The sequence below is a fragment of the Periplaneta americana genome, chromosome 14 (assembly GCF_040183065.1).
Source record: "Periplaneta americana isolate PAMFEO1 chromosome 14, P.americana_PAMFEO1_priV1, whole genome shotgun sequence".
In the NCBI taxonomy this organism is placed as follows: Eukaryota; Metazoa; Arthropoda; class Insecta; order Blattodea; family Blattidae; genus Periplaneta; species Periplaneta americana.
The window spans coordinates 159,044,948-159,062,263 of record NC_091130.1 but is presented as its reverse complement, the minus strand read 5'-3'; the positions used below and the strand labels follow the sequence as shown (position 1 = coordinate 159,062,263).

General features: G+C 35.7%; 1 protein-coding gene across 2 annotated transcripts in view; it reads left to right on the top strand.

The window, feature by feature from the left end:
- The window catches only part of nsl1 (non-specific lethal 1), a 165,335-nt gene that overhangs the window by 144,436 nt on the left and 3,583 nt on the right, over nt 1–17,316 (top strand). The window contains exons 7-11 of one of the 2 annotated variants that reach the window (XM_069846469.1): nt 2,976–3,083; nt 7,186–7,273; nt 10,955–11,117; nt 14,754–14,977; nt 16,492–16,632. In XM_069846469.1, coding sequence (XP_069702570.1) covers nt 2,976–3,083; nt 7,186–7,273; nt 10,955–11,117; nt 14,754–14,977; nt 16,492–16,632 — 724 coding nt within the window. Of the gene's footprint in view, nt 1–2,975; nt 3,084–7,185; nt 7,274–10,954; nt 11,118–14,753; nt 14,978–16,491; nt 16,633–17,316 lie in introns of those variants that run through there. The other variant, XM_069846470.1, reaches the window with a different exon arrangement.

Sequence of the window (17,316 nt, the reverse complement as noted above, 5' to 3'; positions counted from 1 at the left end):
TGCACACATGGATACCCTTGTGCAAGGAGAAAAGAAAAATGTTTCTCCTATGTTGCTATTGTTGACATTGTTGTTTTCATTGCAATTTATTCTTTATCTGGGGATGAGTATCCTCCAGAAGGCCCCATGCGTTTTGTGGCTTGCTGATGGAGTGAGGCAGAACTCCCTTGACACGTAACAATACAAGCGGAAAAGCAAGTAAACAAAGTGTTACCCAGGATGACGTCGATAGGTTGCAGGCATTATTTGCACAACACCCACTGAAACCCATTCGTGGATGAAAATATGTTGAAATCCGCCATTCACGAATCATTCATAAGCAGCTGCAAACATCAACTTCTGCATGCTCTAAAATCAGATAATTGCAAATTTACGTTGCCAAGTCGTGGAAGCTATAACACTGATGACACCAGAAATGCTCTCCCTTATGTGGCAGGAGGTTGAGTTTTGTCTGGATGTAGTCCATGCCACTCATATCCAGATGTAATAAAATGTAAACAACTTTTTGAGTTTCTCTTTCTAAAGGTATACACATTAATAAAATAAATGTAGTAGTTTTTGAGATATGATAATTCTTTATTATTATTATTATTATTATTATTATTATTATTATTATTATTATTATTATTATCATTATTATTATTATTATTATTATTTTTATTATTATTATTATTATTATTGCTATTGTTATTATTTTTGTACTAGGTTTTGTTGGTCACTCTGTATTATGAAGTCTACCTCCTATATTTGTAAAATCACATCTAAAACAGTTAAATATTTTCATTTTGTGGACTTCCGGATCTTACAGACATAGAGACAAAATTAAAAATTCTGCTCTTAAAGCTCTAAATCAACTACATGCATGGAATACATCAAATTTGATGACACTCAATTTAAGCAAAAGTAACTACCAAATATTTTCACTCGGTAAAAAAGAAATAGAATTCAATATCCAATACAATGGCCAACACCTTCCTAGGACTTATGAATCTAAATATCTTGGAGTTACTTTCGATAGTAAGTCAACATGGAGCAACCATTTGAAATACATTTCTGAAAAAGCTCGTAAAAGATTCTCCCTTTTAAAAAAGACTAGCAGGAAAGAAATGGGGATGCTCTAGGAATTGAACACCACATACAAAATGTTTATACAGCCAGTGCTGACATACTGCGGATAAATTTTAATTACTTCACCTTTCATAAACGACATAGAATATGTTCAAAACCAAGCTCTCAGACTCATTACTGGTGGAATCAAAACAACTCCAATAGATTCTACGAGATTCCTCACTAATATTAACAGCATCAAAATGACAATAGAAGAAAAAGCACTGATTCATTATGAAAAACTTATCAGATTACCAGGAAACAATTGGCATTCATACACTCCTCTCTGTAGATTGAAAACTCAGAAAAGTTTCATATCCATTGTTCAAAAATTAAAACAGAAAATCAATATCCCGAATTTAAAAGAAAACTTACAAATTGAACCGAACCCTTTAACTCTATTAAATATAGAATATAATCTAAATTTAACAGAAGAAATACTGAAATCAGAAGTAAACATTGAAATACTGAAACAATTGTCTTTAGAGACAATTAATATTAGGTACCCTCCACAAAACTGGCTTCGTTTATACACTGACGGATCCTTGATCTCCAGAGAACAAGGTGCAGGTGCAGGTGTTACGTGCTGTCTCTTCTCACTTTATAGATCTCTTGGATATGGAACAACAAGTTTTGATGGAGAAATCATTGCAATAAGTGAAAGTCTCAGGAATCTTCTATGCCACATCAATAAATTTAAAAGTGCAGTTATATTGTCAGACTCCAAAGCAGCTATTCTGTCAATAGTCTCTAAACACACACCTTCATCTCAAACAGCAGAAATAACTAAAATGCTCTCTCAATTAATATCACTCAATAAAAGAATTGTATTCCAATGGATACCATCCCATTGTGGAATCATGGGAAATGAGAATGCGGATGCTTTAGCAAAGAAGGCCAGCACTGCTACTTACAGACCTGTTACTAAATCTACATATTACTCTGTGAAAAGATTTATTAAATCTACATACTTAGACTTCAACAAACAAAATTTGATAACACAATCTCAAGGGAAAAAATGGAACTCTCTGCATCAAAATCCACAGTTAATTCCCGATTTACCACGCAAATCGTCTGTAGCTGCATTTAGATTGGCAACAGGCCATGATTGTTTGGCCAAACACCTGCATAGAATTGGAATATATCAGTCCCCTAACTGCCCATTGTGCAACTCAAACCAAGAAATGGATTCGGAACACCTCAAAATCTGTGCTTCAGTGGCTAGTCATGATAATATCTTTGAAAAATATTGGAGTGCAAGAGGTCAAATGACTTTATTGTCAACTGCCTGGTATTAGAAAACAACAACATATTTTCATTTTCAATATGTCATCAGTATCATTTGTGAGGAGAAGGGAGGGGCGAGGAAGTGTGTGTGTGTGCGTGCAGGGAGGGAGGCACTCATGTAGTTTTTTTATGTATAGTCGTATTCATGTTTGATACCTGAGCAAAATATAATTTTCCTGGGTAGGACCTCTTTATACAACATTTCTTCATTTTCGCTAACTTGATGCTTTTCTTTCTCCATTTTAATTTGCTGGTAAAATGTAACCTGATAAAACAACCTTTGTTACTTCAAATACATGACTAACGAAGGGGTGGAGAAAATTGTAATAAAGTAATTGTCAAGCAAACACACTCGCTTTTAAAATTGTAGTATTGAGTGTCGAAGCTCTGAAGCAGGTATCAGTGCTGAGTAATGAGAAATGAATTGTGTTATTGGTCCACTTTACACTATGTTTGTTTATTTTTGTTGTGAATATAAAGATGACTTCAACAGTTGTGATGAGAACTGCTGCATTTATTTGAAAGTTTGGAATTTGATCTTTCTTGAATAGTCGTTAGTGCCTTTTTGTGTGTGTTAACAGGAGGAAGAGGGAAAATTCCTACGACATAGACAACATTGTCATCCCTTACAGCATTGCTGCGTCTACAAGGGTTGAAAAATTACAGTACAAGGAAATTCCTACACCAAAGTAAGTTTGTGCATATGTACGAATATTCCAGCTTTTGACACATTTTACTAAATCAAATTATACATAATCTGCTGTGCTTTAATGCAATGCCGAATTTATGTTCAGCAGAACTTTACAGTTGTTACCAGCCACTGCCATCTTTAAATAAAAACATTTCTGCTGTCGTGGGTGTCTGAACAAAACCTCTTCCAAAATTCAGTTATCATTCTTATTCGTGTTAAAAATAACAGCACACATTCTATTCTTCACCTGACATAATTAGGAACATTAAATCCAGACGTTTGAGATGGGCAGGGCATGTAGCACGTATGGGCGAATCCAGAAGTGCATATAGAGTGTTAGTTGGGAGGCCAGTGGGAAAAAGAGCTTTAGGGAGGCCGAGACGTAGATGGGAAGATAATATTAAAATGGATTAGAGGGAGGTGGGATATGATGATAGAGAATGGATTAATCTTGCTCAGGATAGGAACCAATGGCGGGCTTATGTGAGGGTGGCAATGAACCTCCGGGTTCCTTAAAAGCCAGTAAGTATTCATGTTAAAAATGTATTAGGTATTTTTTTAACAAAAGAAAGCTACTATTTTTCTTTTACTACAAGGATGTACTTGATATAAACAAAAGGAAATTTATCCATCTGCAAATTCAAATGTTGTTTGGGACAATACCATGCAATATGTATTGCTGTGAATGAATGTGACAGTGGCTCATTTCAAGTTTGAATGTCGTTGTGCTGCTATAGTGTCAGCTAAGCCATCCTGTTTTCTCTTTGCACATCACATGCTGAATGCAGCTTTTTCACTTTTCTGCTGTTACATGCTTGAACATTGTGCCACTATTACACAAAACAAATTGCAGATTAAGAATTTTGTTGTGCTGCCCAGTGTAACCTTTTACCTCAATTCAAACCAACTCAGTACAGTTAAGCATTCAGTGATGTGTTAGCAGTATCAGTACACTTAATATTTACGATTTTAAATTTCAGCCAAGATATTCTCTACCTTTCCACCTGGATTCTTCATAATCCAATACTCTGTCTGGTAACAAAGCTATTTCGTACAGAGTGTCAGGGATGAACATTACCAAAAAGAAAGTTTTATAACTCAGTAACTAATCAATTTATCGAAATGCCTTTTGCTGCAAAAGACAGAGGAACTCCCCAAGTTGTTACTGTGATAGTAAACCTCCACACATGCACATCTTGTCGCTCGACAGTTAGTATGTGTGACTGAAACTAGCAGGCCTGGATTCAAATCCTGGTTGGAACAGGTTACCTGGTTTGAGGTTTTTTCTAGAGTTCTTCTTGAACCCATTAAGAGCAAATGCTGGGTAACTAGGTGCTGGACCCTGGACTCATTTCGCTGGCATTATCACCTTCATCTCACTGAGATGCTAGATAATTATAGCAGTTGATAAAGCGTCATATAATAACTAACTAAAAAAAAAAAGCATAAATCTTAACAGCAATTGAACATCTAGTATTGTCGTAGTCAAAGATTCATTGCCACTAAATTCAATAACTCACTTTCTAGTTACAGACAGACATATCGAGGTCTACCTCAGGGCGCTGTCCTCAGCGCAACTTTATTCAATATTTATATAAATGACTTACCCTCCCTATTAGAGGAATCAAACATGAAAACAGCACTATTTGCAGATGATATAATTTTGTGGACTTCCGGATCTTACAGACATAGAGACAAAATTCTGCTCTTAAAGCTCTAAATCAACTACATGCATGGAATACATCAAATTTGATGACACTCAATTTAAGCAAAAGTAACTACCAAATATTTTCACTCGGTAAAAAAGAAATAGAATTCAATATCCAATACAATGGCCAACACCTTCCTAGGACTTATGAATCCAAATATCTTGGAGTTATTTTCGATAGTAAGTTAACATGGAGCAACCATTTGAAATACATTTCTAAAAAAGCTCGTAAAAGATTCTCCCTTCTAAAAAGACTAGCAGGAAAGAAATGGGGATGCTCTAGGAATACTTTGAACACTACATACAAAATTGATACAGCCAGTGCTGACATACTGTGGAGAAATTTTAATTATTTCACCTTTCATAAACGAAATAGAATATGTTCAAAACCAAGCTCTCAGACTCATTACTGGTGGAATCAAAACAACTCCAATAGATTCTATGAGATTCCTCACTAATATTAACAACATCAAAATGACAATAGACGGAAAAGCACTGATTCAGTATGAAAAACTTGTCAGATTACCAGGAAACAATTGGCAGTCATACAGTCCTCTATGTAGATTGAAAACTCAAAAAAGTTTCATATCCATTGTGCAAGAATTAAAACAGAAAATCAATATCCCGAATTTAAAAGAAAACTTACAAATTGAACCAAACCCTTTAACTCTATTAAATATAGAATATAATCTAAATTTAACAGAAGAAATACTGAAATCAGAAGTAAACACTGAAATGCTGAAACAATTGTCTTTAGAGACAATTAATATTAGGTACCCTCCACAAAACTGGCTTCATTTATACACCGACGGATCCTTGATCTCCAAAGAACAAGGTGCCGGTGCAGGTGTTACGTGCTGTCTCTTCTCACTTTATAGATCTCTTGGATATGGAACAACAAGTTTTGATGGAGAAATCGTTGCAATAAGTGAAAGTCTCAGGAATCTTCTATGCCACATCAATAAATTTAAAAATGCAGTTATATTGTCAGACTCCAAAGCAGCTATTCCATCAATAGTCTCTAAACACACACCTTCATCTCAAACAGCAGAAATAACTAAAATGCTCTCTCAATTAATATCACTCAATAAAAGAATGGATACCATCCCATTGTGGAATCCTGGGAAACGAGAATGCGGATGCTTTAGCAAAGAAGGGCAGCACTGCTACTTACAGACCTGTTACTAAATCTACGTATTACTCTGTGAAAAGATTTATTAAATCTACATACTTAGACTTCAACAAACAAAATTTGATAACACAATCTCAAGGGAAAAAATGGAACTCTCTGCATCAAAATCCACAGTTAATTCCCGATTTACCACGCAAATCGTCTGTAGCTGCATTTAGATTGGCAACAGGCCATGATTGTTTGGTCAAACACCTGCATAGAATTGGAATATATCAGTACCCTAACTGCCCATTGTGCAACTCAAACCAAGAAATGGATTCGGAACACCTCAAAATCTGCTTCAGTGGCTGACCATGATAATAATCTTTGAAAAATATTGGAGTGCAAGAGGTCAAATGACTTTATTGTCAAATGCCTGGCAGTAGAAAACAACATCATCATCTAGTATTCTATTGTATTGTATTGTATTTATTAACATTCCATGGTATTCATACATTGCTTCACAGCTAGAATATGGAACAAGTCAAAAAACGTAATACTATTATAAAGTCTTAATTTATAGTCACAGTCTAGATGAAATATATACAGACGAGGTTTACAATATAGTCTACTAGTACAACACAAAGTTTTAGTATCAATTTCATACAGCGTTATTGAATGTCATGAATTCACCTACAGAATATAAGGCGTGAGAAATTAGGTACTTCTTTAATTTAATCCTAAATAATTTTATGTTTTGAGTTTCATTTTTTATATCAATAGGGAGGCTATTAAAAAATTTTACTGCCATATAACGCACTCCTTTTTGATAGCATGATAGACTTGCCGATGGAGTATAAAAGTCATTTTTTGACGTGTATTTATGCTATGAACTGTTGAATTAGTTACAGAGTTTTCACGATTACATAGTAGAAATCACAAGGAATGGAATTGCGGTGTTGCCACCATAAAAATTTAGTGAGTTTGTCTGTTACCAGCAACAAACAGCATTTAGATCAATTTAATAGTTACCGAGTTATAAAACTTTCTTATCGAGTGTTCATTCTGTATATATTTCAGTTTTTGTATGTTCCCGACTATGATAAAGCAGGAAGTTTTCATTTTAGGAACTCGCGTATTTGAGGAGGACAGACTGACGTCATATATTACAGGAAAGGTAGCCACCATATTGTAAATGTGAACAGTCCCAGTACTGCTGCTGTCACTTCATATTCATTGTACGTATCTTGAGTGCTTACAAATTATCTGTTGTGCTTGCAGGTGGAGATCTGTCCAGTTGGAGGCTGAAACATTGAAGCTGGAATTGAAAAACAACGGTGTAGTCAGAAGATCTAGTCAGGAAAGTGATGTAAGTGAAACTTTTTTTCATAAAGATACCCAAGAACATAAAATTAAAAAAGAGTGTTTAAGTGAAGTACTTAATTACTTGTTTTGTAAAATACCAATTTCGAAATATTAAATCTAAACAAATATTGCTAGGTCGTAGGTGATAGAGATGAGAGTACCAGCACTCTAAGTGGCGTGTACTTAGACAATAGTGTGTTGAAATTTAGTGAAAATAAAAGTGCGAGAGTTCATGGTTAAATAGAAGGTAAAGGTAGTCACCCATGACGCCGAATCGGCCGAGAGTGTGGCGAGAGGCTAGGACTCCCATCTTCACAGACAGTCGGCATTGAATGGCAACAGGAATGTCAGTCCTACGTGCCCTCCACTTTACCCCCAAGAAAATGTCCCTGGTACTCATTTCTGGTAGAGGGGGCCGTAGTGTGGCTGGAAGGCTTATCAATGGAAAAATCTACGACCCCACCGGGAATCGAACCAGCGACCTTTTAGCTTTGCAGCATTGTGCCTTAATCATGCCCCATGCAAATAGAAATTTTCCTTAAAATGAGTTCTAAAAATTTCATGATAGCTGATGTTGACTACTAAAGGAAAATGCATACTGGTGATGTGGCAATTGTGACAGTGATGAGAGATAGAAAGAGGTGCTAGGAAATTTGCAACAGTTCTAGAGATATGAATAATTATCATGTTAGCTACTAATTCCCAAATATCCCCTTCTCTCCTGCATATTGATTAGGGTAGACCCAAAAAACGATTGTTCACAGGTGTATGTCGAACTAAACATCGTGAGAATATTGGCAGCATGCTTTCGGAGTCCTGAAAATTGTTTTGTGGTAAAAATGTATAGAATTCCTTAAATTTCTGTCCTTCAGAATTGTGTCACACTGTAGTTCATTGAGTTCCATCTGAAGTTCCAACCTGACCGACAGAATAAGGTAAAAGAAAAGTGAGAAATCCCTGAATCTGCACAGATATTCTTCTTTAAATTTCTGCAATAGTTGCGCATAGACCTTATTTAAAAATAAATTCTCTTCTGTTTCTGTAGAGCTTTGAAGCGATACAAATTCTTTGTCATTACTTGAGAATGGACTAATGTCAGTTTGGTTTGAAAGGTCCTTATCATGTCAAAGAATTCAGCAATTAAAACCTCCGATTGAGGTTCTGTACATCTCACTTGACGATATGTGCCTGAGGAAGTCTGATTAGTGTGACATGTATGCAATAGAGAGGAAAGGAACTGGCAACACTACCTATCTCCTGGCTTAGTTGTCTCATGAATGATGCCTTATTAGTCTGACTTGTGAGGTTCAAATCTTCTTTAGGCAATTGACTAAACTGCAACCTCTCTGCCTTGCATTTCTGTATTTAGAATGTCCACTTGATTGAAGATGTTGCAAAAGAAAGAAAGATCCTGCAGCCAAATACTGTCTTATAGTTCAGGAATGTTTTTCACTTTCAATTTCAGAAAGAAAATAATTCGCTTGAGGAAAACAGTGAAGTATTATGTCAGTTTGAAATTGGTACTAAAATGGCGGTGCCAAACAACAACAACTGGCTCTCAAACAGACAGTCTGCTTTAGAGCTGTCAAGAAGACAACCGAAGAGAAGATGTACCTCACAAATGAGAATATCCCTCCCAGCATTAGCAAACGTGAAGGACAGAGCTGTGTCACATCAAGAAAAGTTGTAGAAGACTTCAATATAGTGAGCCAAAATAAAACGTCTAATATAATTGACAGGTCTAAGCATAACACAAAGTTTGTTGAAAGTCGGAAGTTTCAAGAAGTGAAGGAATTACAAATGTAGTGAAGCCTCATTCCATATATTTCGACTGGAAGAAAGACCTAACATTTATGATGGCTGGAAGTCAAAGGGATATGTGGAAGAGTATTATACTAGAATTGAAAAACCGGGCAACAGTTATCTCAGTCATCATCTTTAATCCGATCAGTACGGTTTGGTTAAAGTAGCTGTGTCAGGTTAGGATCTTTGGTCCATGTGTTCTGTGCATAGCATCCAATAGCAGTCATCCATCGTGGAGTCATTCCAAAATCCCTGATGCTCTGATTCATTGCCTTGATGTTTTGGTGAAACCATTCACCTTGCTCACCATGTAACTTCACTGAGATTGTCTGGAGAAAAGTCAGTGGCAATGCAGAAAATGAAGTGTGACGGACATGCGACATCCCATCACTTTATAAGAATTCAAAAGTTTTTCCATACATTCTTTATAATCAAAATACTTTTTTTCTGTGCAAGAAATGATTACAGATCCATGCAAAGCTGTTGCAAGCAGTTGTCTGTCTCTTTGCCCTGATCACTCTTATTTGTAGCCCCACGAAAATGCAGATATCACAGAGCTGACTGAGCCCACGTGTAAGACAGGGGAAGGTTCGCCTGTTCTGTGACTATGATTTGATATGAAACAAGACAAACCCTGTACAATATTGAAAGAAAATGCTTGCAACAAATAGCAGTTTCTCTTCTTAATACTAAATTGAAAACATATTTTGAAGAAATTGGATAGAAATGCAGAAGTAAAAGCTGTGTTGAATTGTCATGTTAATTTCAACTATTTGTTAGTATGGAAAATAAGATCTTGGCCAATCTGTGTTGTGTTACTTACTTAGTGATTTAATGTTGGTAATATTTTACTGCATATTAAAGAAGGCATTAAAATTTATTAGTGTGATATGTGTTTTGTGATACCTTTCTGGTAAATGAAAATCGTGAAATATATCTACTGTTTCTGCCCTATTATTTGTACCCATTAAATTCTCTTGGTAAGAAGTTAGGAAAGTGGTAATTTGTTACTGGTGAAGCATTAATTAAAATGTATTGCATTTCTCTTCTTCAGAATTGCAATTACTGTTAGTCTTTGTGGATTTATACTTCACAGCATTATTGTTAGCTTTGAGTTGTTGTGTATGTTTGAAGGTTAATCTTATTATAATTTCTGTATAATGAGGGATTTAGGAAACAAAATTGATTGCGAATTAATTGTAGTTTGTGGAAGAGACGAAATTAATTGTCTAATTTAGCCAATTGTATTAAGCTCAATTAAAACAGAAAAATATTTTCCGAAACTGATCGGAAAAGTTTCTTTATCTATTCCCTCTCCTAAATTGCGTAAATTCTTGTAAAATCTAATACAGTTAAATGCTTACAGGACAGTTCTGTCATTCCCTTACCCGTCCTCCCTAGAGGTAATGGGTGTGTTTAATCAGATAGGCCTATCAGATTATTGAAAATTTTATCTGTGTTGATGCTGATTTTGATAATAATAATTGTATAGAAATTCATCCCACCTTCCTTATCCTTTGTGACAGTTGTTATAAGTCTGTATAATCATGATATTGTAATGTTGGCAATGTAATTTTTAACTTATTTCCCCATGATATAGTTCTTGAAAAGGTACCTCTACAGAAATTGTTTTTACAAGTACTCAATATATCACTTCATCTTACTATTGAATTCGTGTATTTTTTCGTTCGTATTTATTATATTTTAACTTCTTATCATTTTAAGATAATTGTATTGATCTAATACACATGATTGAAAAATGTATTAAAATGCATGACTAATGGGGATGTGCCATTACGGCACTCATGTGGGTTAGTAACTTTCATTGTCTTTTTCAAAATTGTTATTATGAGCCAAGCTTATGCTCTTTCTGTAATGTTAGGTGGAAGATTTGAATGACGACACAATTTCGGCACGGCATGATCGGTGTGAGGTGGAAGAGAAGAAGAAATTCATGAGTTATATCAAGCTTCCCCACACTGGAAGGACAAGAGCTCACCGTCGCACAGATAGCAGAGCTGAGAGCAGTGGTGCCAACACTCCTGGTCAGTGTAGATATTTTACATGTTTTTACAAGGAATGAGCGATATGTGGGCAAGGGATAGGGAAGGAAGAGGTCCAGGTCATAATTTTTGCAGGATTAATCCATGATGTCGGCCATTATGACACAGAAAAATATTCAAACCGTGTTAAATTTTGATAGATACATTGATTATTAGTTAATGCAAAAATGACAAGGAAATGATTCTCATTTGAGAGCAGAGTTTTGAAATCCTCGAGCATGCCCAGACAGATTTGCATAGTATTCCTCTTATCTTGGATTCTTTGAAAGTGTGATGGTCACAAAATAACTTCATTATTTAAATCTGTTGAGAGAAATTTAAGTTGCCACGAATCATTCCCAGGAGTTATTATTAGTTTTAGTATTTAAATTAAAATAAATGTGCGTGACCATCTTCCTAATTCTCAGCTTTCAATACAGAGACATAGTTTTTTATGAATATCTGCTCCATATGTTAATTCTGCCTGGTATGTTTATGTAATATCTCTTACTATTATGTATTATTAATATTCGTCTTACAGTATCTGTACCTTCCTCCATTTTTCCTTAGCTTTACATTTTTCTCTTGTAAATAAATACTCTGGCATAATAAATCGATCATTATTGCCCCACTTCGCATAAAGAAGTGCACGTGTTAACAGAAGAGAAGCACACACAGAATGATATGCCGGGTCTAATGCAGTGGTTGCCAAACACCACAAAATAGTGACGTAATAGAAATGCGACCCGCACACCACTGTCGCAGAGAGTTGAGTGGAATGGGTATCGCTTCAGGTAATGCAGTGCAGAGACGGACTGTGACCGGAAAACAAAAACAAAGTAATATTCTTCTACTTACTAGTCACATACATTTAATCCATGTTAACTTTTTTCCCTCCGTTCATCATTATTGTATAATTATCAAAACAAAATATATCTTATTCGTTATGATAGAAAACACGTACTTTACACCAGCAGACATTTGAAATCAGGAGTTTCATCATAAGCAACCACCGTAATTTGTGCATGAAGACTCCCATCTGTTAAGCGAGATCTTTCACATGACTTTATAGCGTTCATTTTAGAAAAAAAATTATACACATATGTATGTTGAATCAAACATAGCTTCAGTTCTCACAGCGAATTTTCTGAGACACGGGACGAAAGAAAAGTGTTTCTCCCATCTTCTTGAAATTTGCGTTTTTGCTTATTAGTTTTCTGTTCCGAAAGAAACATTTCGAAACACAGTATCGACACACTTACAGTAGGCCTATTACAAGTGTACTGTACGTCCGCTGCTGATACCTATCTGCTTACTTCTAACGAAGTGAAGGAGCTAGGAAGAGGGTGGGGGTTTGATGTCATCGTTACACTTGGATAGAGACAGGGGCGACACAGCTTTTGGCGATCACTGGTCTAATGATCATGGGATGACAAGCATGTAAGCATTGTAGATAAAACCTTCGACTCTTCCATGAAAATTAATTATGTGTTAATAATGGTAAAACTACTAAAATAATAAATGGTACGTAAAACATTACATGCATCGTCAGGCTGCTTTAGACATAATGAGTTACACGTACAGTAAGTACAGTGCCTTATGCAGCCCACAAGATAGTCGTAGAAGAATTTTCTGGACAGTCAGTCATAATTACCACCATATTACACTGAGAATAAAAATAAAACACATAATAGTTTTATTTAAAAGCATTCTATCTAGTGTTTAGCATTTGGGCTTTCCTGGGTCAAAATATGACGCCTTCTGTACAGCATTTGTCTTGTACACTCTAATTTCAAACAACTGTATGCACCATAGGACGACTAAAAACTTAACCTAGAAACATTCAGTTCAATTTCACGATCACCACAGAAGAAATTCTGCCAGACGCAACAGAGAACTGAACTCCCTTGCACAGGGATTGTGTTGGGCCAGCAGACATTGCAAGAGGATTGTGTTTTGATTCGAACTGACTTCACTGCGAGGGTGTAGAGCTGGGCACAATAGCTCGTCAGTTGACGTGACAGGTTCTGTATTACAGTGTGCTGCCAATATCAGGAATTCTTAACAGATGATATGAATGCTAAGCATGCTTTCACCATAACCTCCGTCATCAGTGGTTAGAATTTCTTATGTAGTTTTCCTTAATGTTGTGCTATACATCAAAATAATACACAGGAGTACTGCATGAAGTTGTGCTTCTTCCAGAAGTCACGTGGAATTAAAACATTGTTTTGGAAAATGTGCCAGTAATTGAAAATTTGAATATTAGCTGTACTTATATTTTGTTAAAATTTCAGTGGCACAGCATAATGAACCTCAGCAGGCAGTACACTACTTTCAACACTTGAGTATAAATAATTGATTAAATGACGATCTTACTCGTGTTAATTATCTAAGCATGTGTGGCTTACAGCTGTTCCGGTGCTATTTGTATTTTTGCATTTATGAAGCCATACAAAAACTTTTTAACAACTATGTGAATGGCCTCAATTTCTCCATCATAATTTGTTGTATATTTTCCAACACTTTTGTAGGAAGAAAAGAAATGGCAGGTTGCATAGCTCCAGTATCTTCCCTAGAACATCAGGGTAAATGTGAATCCAGTTATTTCGCAGATAGTTGGTGTTTGGGTAAAGGGAGATAAGTCATAAAAGTGAGTTTTGAGCTAAATGAGAAACTTCGGACCCTTAGTGTAAATAATTATCTACACAAATGAAATACATCAAGTGCTGGTATTAATTTGTTTTTTGCACACCTGCTTGTTGAATTTAACTTTTGTATTCCAATGGATACCATCCCATTGTGGAATCCTGGGAAACGAGAATGTGGATGCTTTAGCAAAGAAGGGCAGCACTGCTACTTACAGACCTGTTACTAAATCTACGTATTACTCTGTGAAAAGATTTATTAAATCTACATACTTAGACTTCAACAAACAAAATTTGATAACACAATCTCAAGGGAAAAAATGGAACTCTGCATCATAATCCACAGTTAATTCCCGATTTACCACGAAAATCGTCTGTAGCTGCATTTAGATTGGCAACTGGCCATGATTGTTTGGCCAAACACCTGCATAGAATTGGAATATATCAGTCCCCTAACTGCCCATTGTGCAACCCAAACCAAGAAATGGATTCGGAACACCTCAAAATCTGTGCTTCAGTGGCTGGCCATGATAACATCTTTGAAAAATATTGGAGTGCAAGAGGGCAAATGACTTTATTGTCAAACGCCTGGCATTAGAAAACAACAACTTTTGTATTCACTTGGGAAGCAAAAATCCCATTGCACAAAAATGACTTGATCCCCTTTACCTGAACACCATCGAATTGCCTTTGATCCTTCAGCATTTATATGTTTCTTTTGTTAAAAGTTATGTCTGAATCCAGGAAGGATTAGACCAGGATTTTATCGAGTTATAATCATTTAACAGATTTTCTCTTTTGTTTGGCAAATCTAGATATTGTTTCAGTTTTGTGATTTATTGAAATGATCTATTTTGGGCTTTCAGAGTATGTATAGAGTCGTGATACTAGAATTGCAGAGCGTTATGTGATTTAAAATATAGTATAATTGCATTATAATATGATAGGCATACTTTCTGGCAGCTTGTAAAATATTGCTCTTTGTTTTCAGATCCAATGTCACCTAACAACATGCTGGATCTTCATGGGGAGGCTGGAGGATCACCCCTGACGTCTCCACCCGCAACTCCTCTGTCCGTCCTAGTAGAGAATGATGGCGTTCCATGTCAGCAAGTGTTGGGACGGAGGCGGACAATGTCTCAGTCTCGGTGGGCCAAGGACAGGGATCGAGACAGGGACGAGCCTCGGAGCAGCACTCCAGACTCCGTGGTTGAGGTGAGCTTCTTCACAATCTGCGTATCTGTAGACTTTGTCTCTGGTACACATGGCACTGTGATGATGATTAATAGAGCAGTAATGGAATGCTGATATGGGAAACGGGAGTAACCCACGAAAACCTACTACCAAACATTGTCTTTGTTCACCACAAATTGCACTGGTATCTGCTGGGATTCGAACCCAGGTTACCAGTACTGAAAGCTGCAGTGGCATCTGGTGAACGTGAATGAAAGATGTGCTGCCCAAAAAGACATGGTTTAATGACTCTTAGAAATGCGTGCGCACTACAGTATTGAAAAAGGATAAAACAATAGCTATTTGTGCAACAAGTTGCGGAATGATGGCGTTTTAAGCACAAGAAGTGGAGATGGTCAGCCAACCCGAAGGGGAGGTGAATAACATGGCGAGTGCTTAAAACGCTAGTTTCACATGTGTTTCATACAAGGTTTTTTAGACAGTCACTCGAGAGTCCCTAATGTATTTATATTTTGAAGAGATTAAAATTGTTGATTTGTTCTCTCGCAATGGTGAACTTCTGATGTTAAAGACGAAAAAGTATTACATTCGTATGGAAAGAGATAGATTTCATGGCTTTCGGGTATGTAGTAAGCTGTGGTGATTGTTTTAGGGAGTTCTGCTTGTCATGTAATTTTGGAATATAGAATTATTACAACGAAAGTGATAAATACAATTAGGAAAATGAGTGATTCGGAAGTGAATTCCGACATAGAAAATGCACCAGAAACTGCGATGACTATGTTCAACCTACAAAAAAAATTATGTTTTCATTATTTCTAATTAGCGTACTTAAAAGTATTTTTAGGCACAGACATTTACTTTTAAGCACTCTAATTTACAGATGCGGAAATCAATGACTTTACGATACTGAAATGAGAATCGAAAAGTCGTCATTATGAAATGACAAAGTATTCCATTTGTACTGGTGTACATTGCATATCTAGCACACCCCTGGAAAGCCGATGCTTCAGCCATTCGACTAACGGTGTTATGGTTGAGGTATAATTTCTATCATGATTGCCTGCATTTTTCTGGTTTTTTTTATATATTTTTATTATTATTGTTATTGAATTTCATACAAGAAACATTATATAACAGAATTTTTTTATCTCTTTGATAAGAACGTGATTTTGTGCATGTAATCACAACAGGAAGATGCGTTTTGTATTAGAAAGTGGTTTTTTGTTTCTTGCCATTTGACATTTGGTGGGAAACAACAGGCAATCAGCACAGACAGTTGAAAGTACTTTTTGCGTGCTGTCATATATTAGTCAATCTTTAATGTGCATGCCTAGCATTGAAAGTAATGCTTTAGGAATGACTGTCTGAAAAATTGTTTTATTTAATACTTTGAACTGTAGTCTGAAGTAGTGGTGATGATGCTGCTACTACTGCTGTTGTTATTGTTGTTGTTGATATTATTATTATTATTATTATTATTATTATTATTATTATTATTATTATTATTATTATTATTATTATTATTATTGCAGGTGCCTCCATATGAGCCTCGAATATTTCCCCTGCCTGATGATGTTTACGACAAGATGTTGAAGGCAATGCCAGAAGGACATCCATTCCCACCGTATTCCATGGCACCAAAGAAGCTTTTCACCAAAGATAATAACGAAATGGTAATTTTTCAACTATTTGTCCAGTTTTTACTTACTACATTATACATAGGAAATGTTTTTATTCTTGATAAAATCGTAAACTTCCACAAAAGCTGAATTTTCTACATTCTTCTTATTGAGTGAAGAACAGTAAGTAAAAGTTATCTTCCATATAAGTACATAATATATCTGACCAGCGTATTAGCCAGAAGCATGGAGATATGGTGTCTGATAGATTTAACTGATATTTAAAATCACATAAACTAATCTAACCATCACAGGCAACAAATTAGAATACCTAACATCGCTGTAACAAAAAGGTAACCAGTAAACATACTCAAAACACAGAAGAGCTTTTTAACTTATGTGAAAGATACAAAAGAAGAGTCAGTAATTCCACAGCTGGCAGAAAACCTCATGTTAGTAGAGAACGCACTTAACAAAAATTCAATAAAATATAACTTATATTTAGATCAAAACTTAAAAAAATTAGATACTGACAACAATAATGAGAGCTTTAGCACTAGAAACCATCGATTCAAAATATCCACATACAGAATGACTGCAAGGCGCTGGAGCTGGAGTTACTGCCCTGTTTTTTTCAGTTTACATAATTATGACATTTGTTCAATTTAAAAAAGACTATACAATGGATCCCCTCACATTGAAATGGAAATTAAATAGCAGATGCCCTGCCAAAAGAGG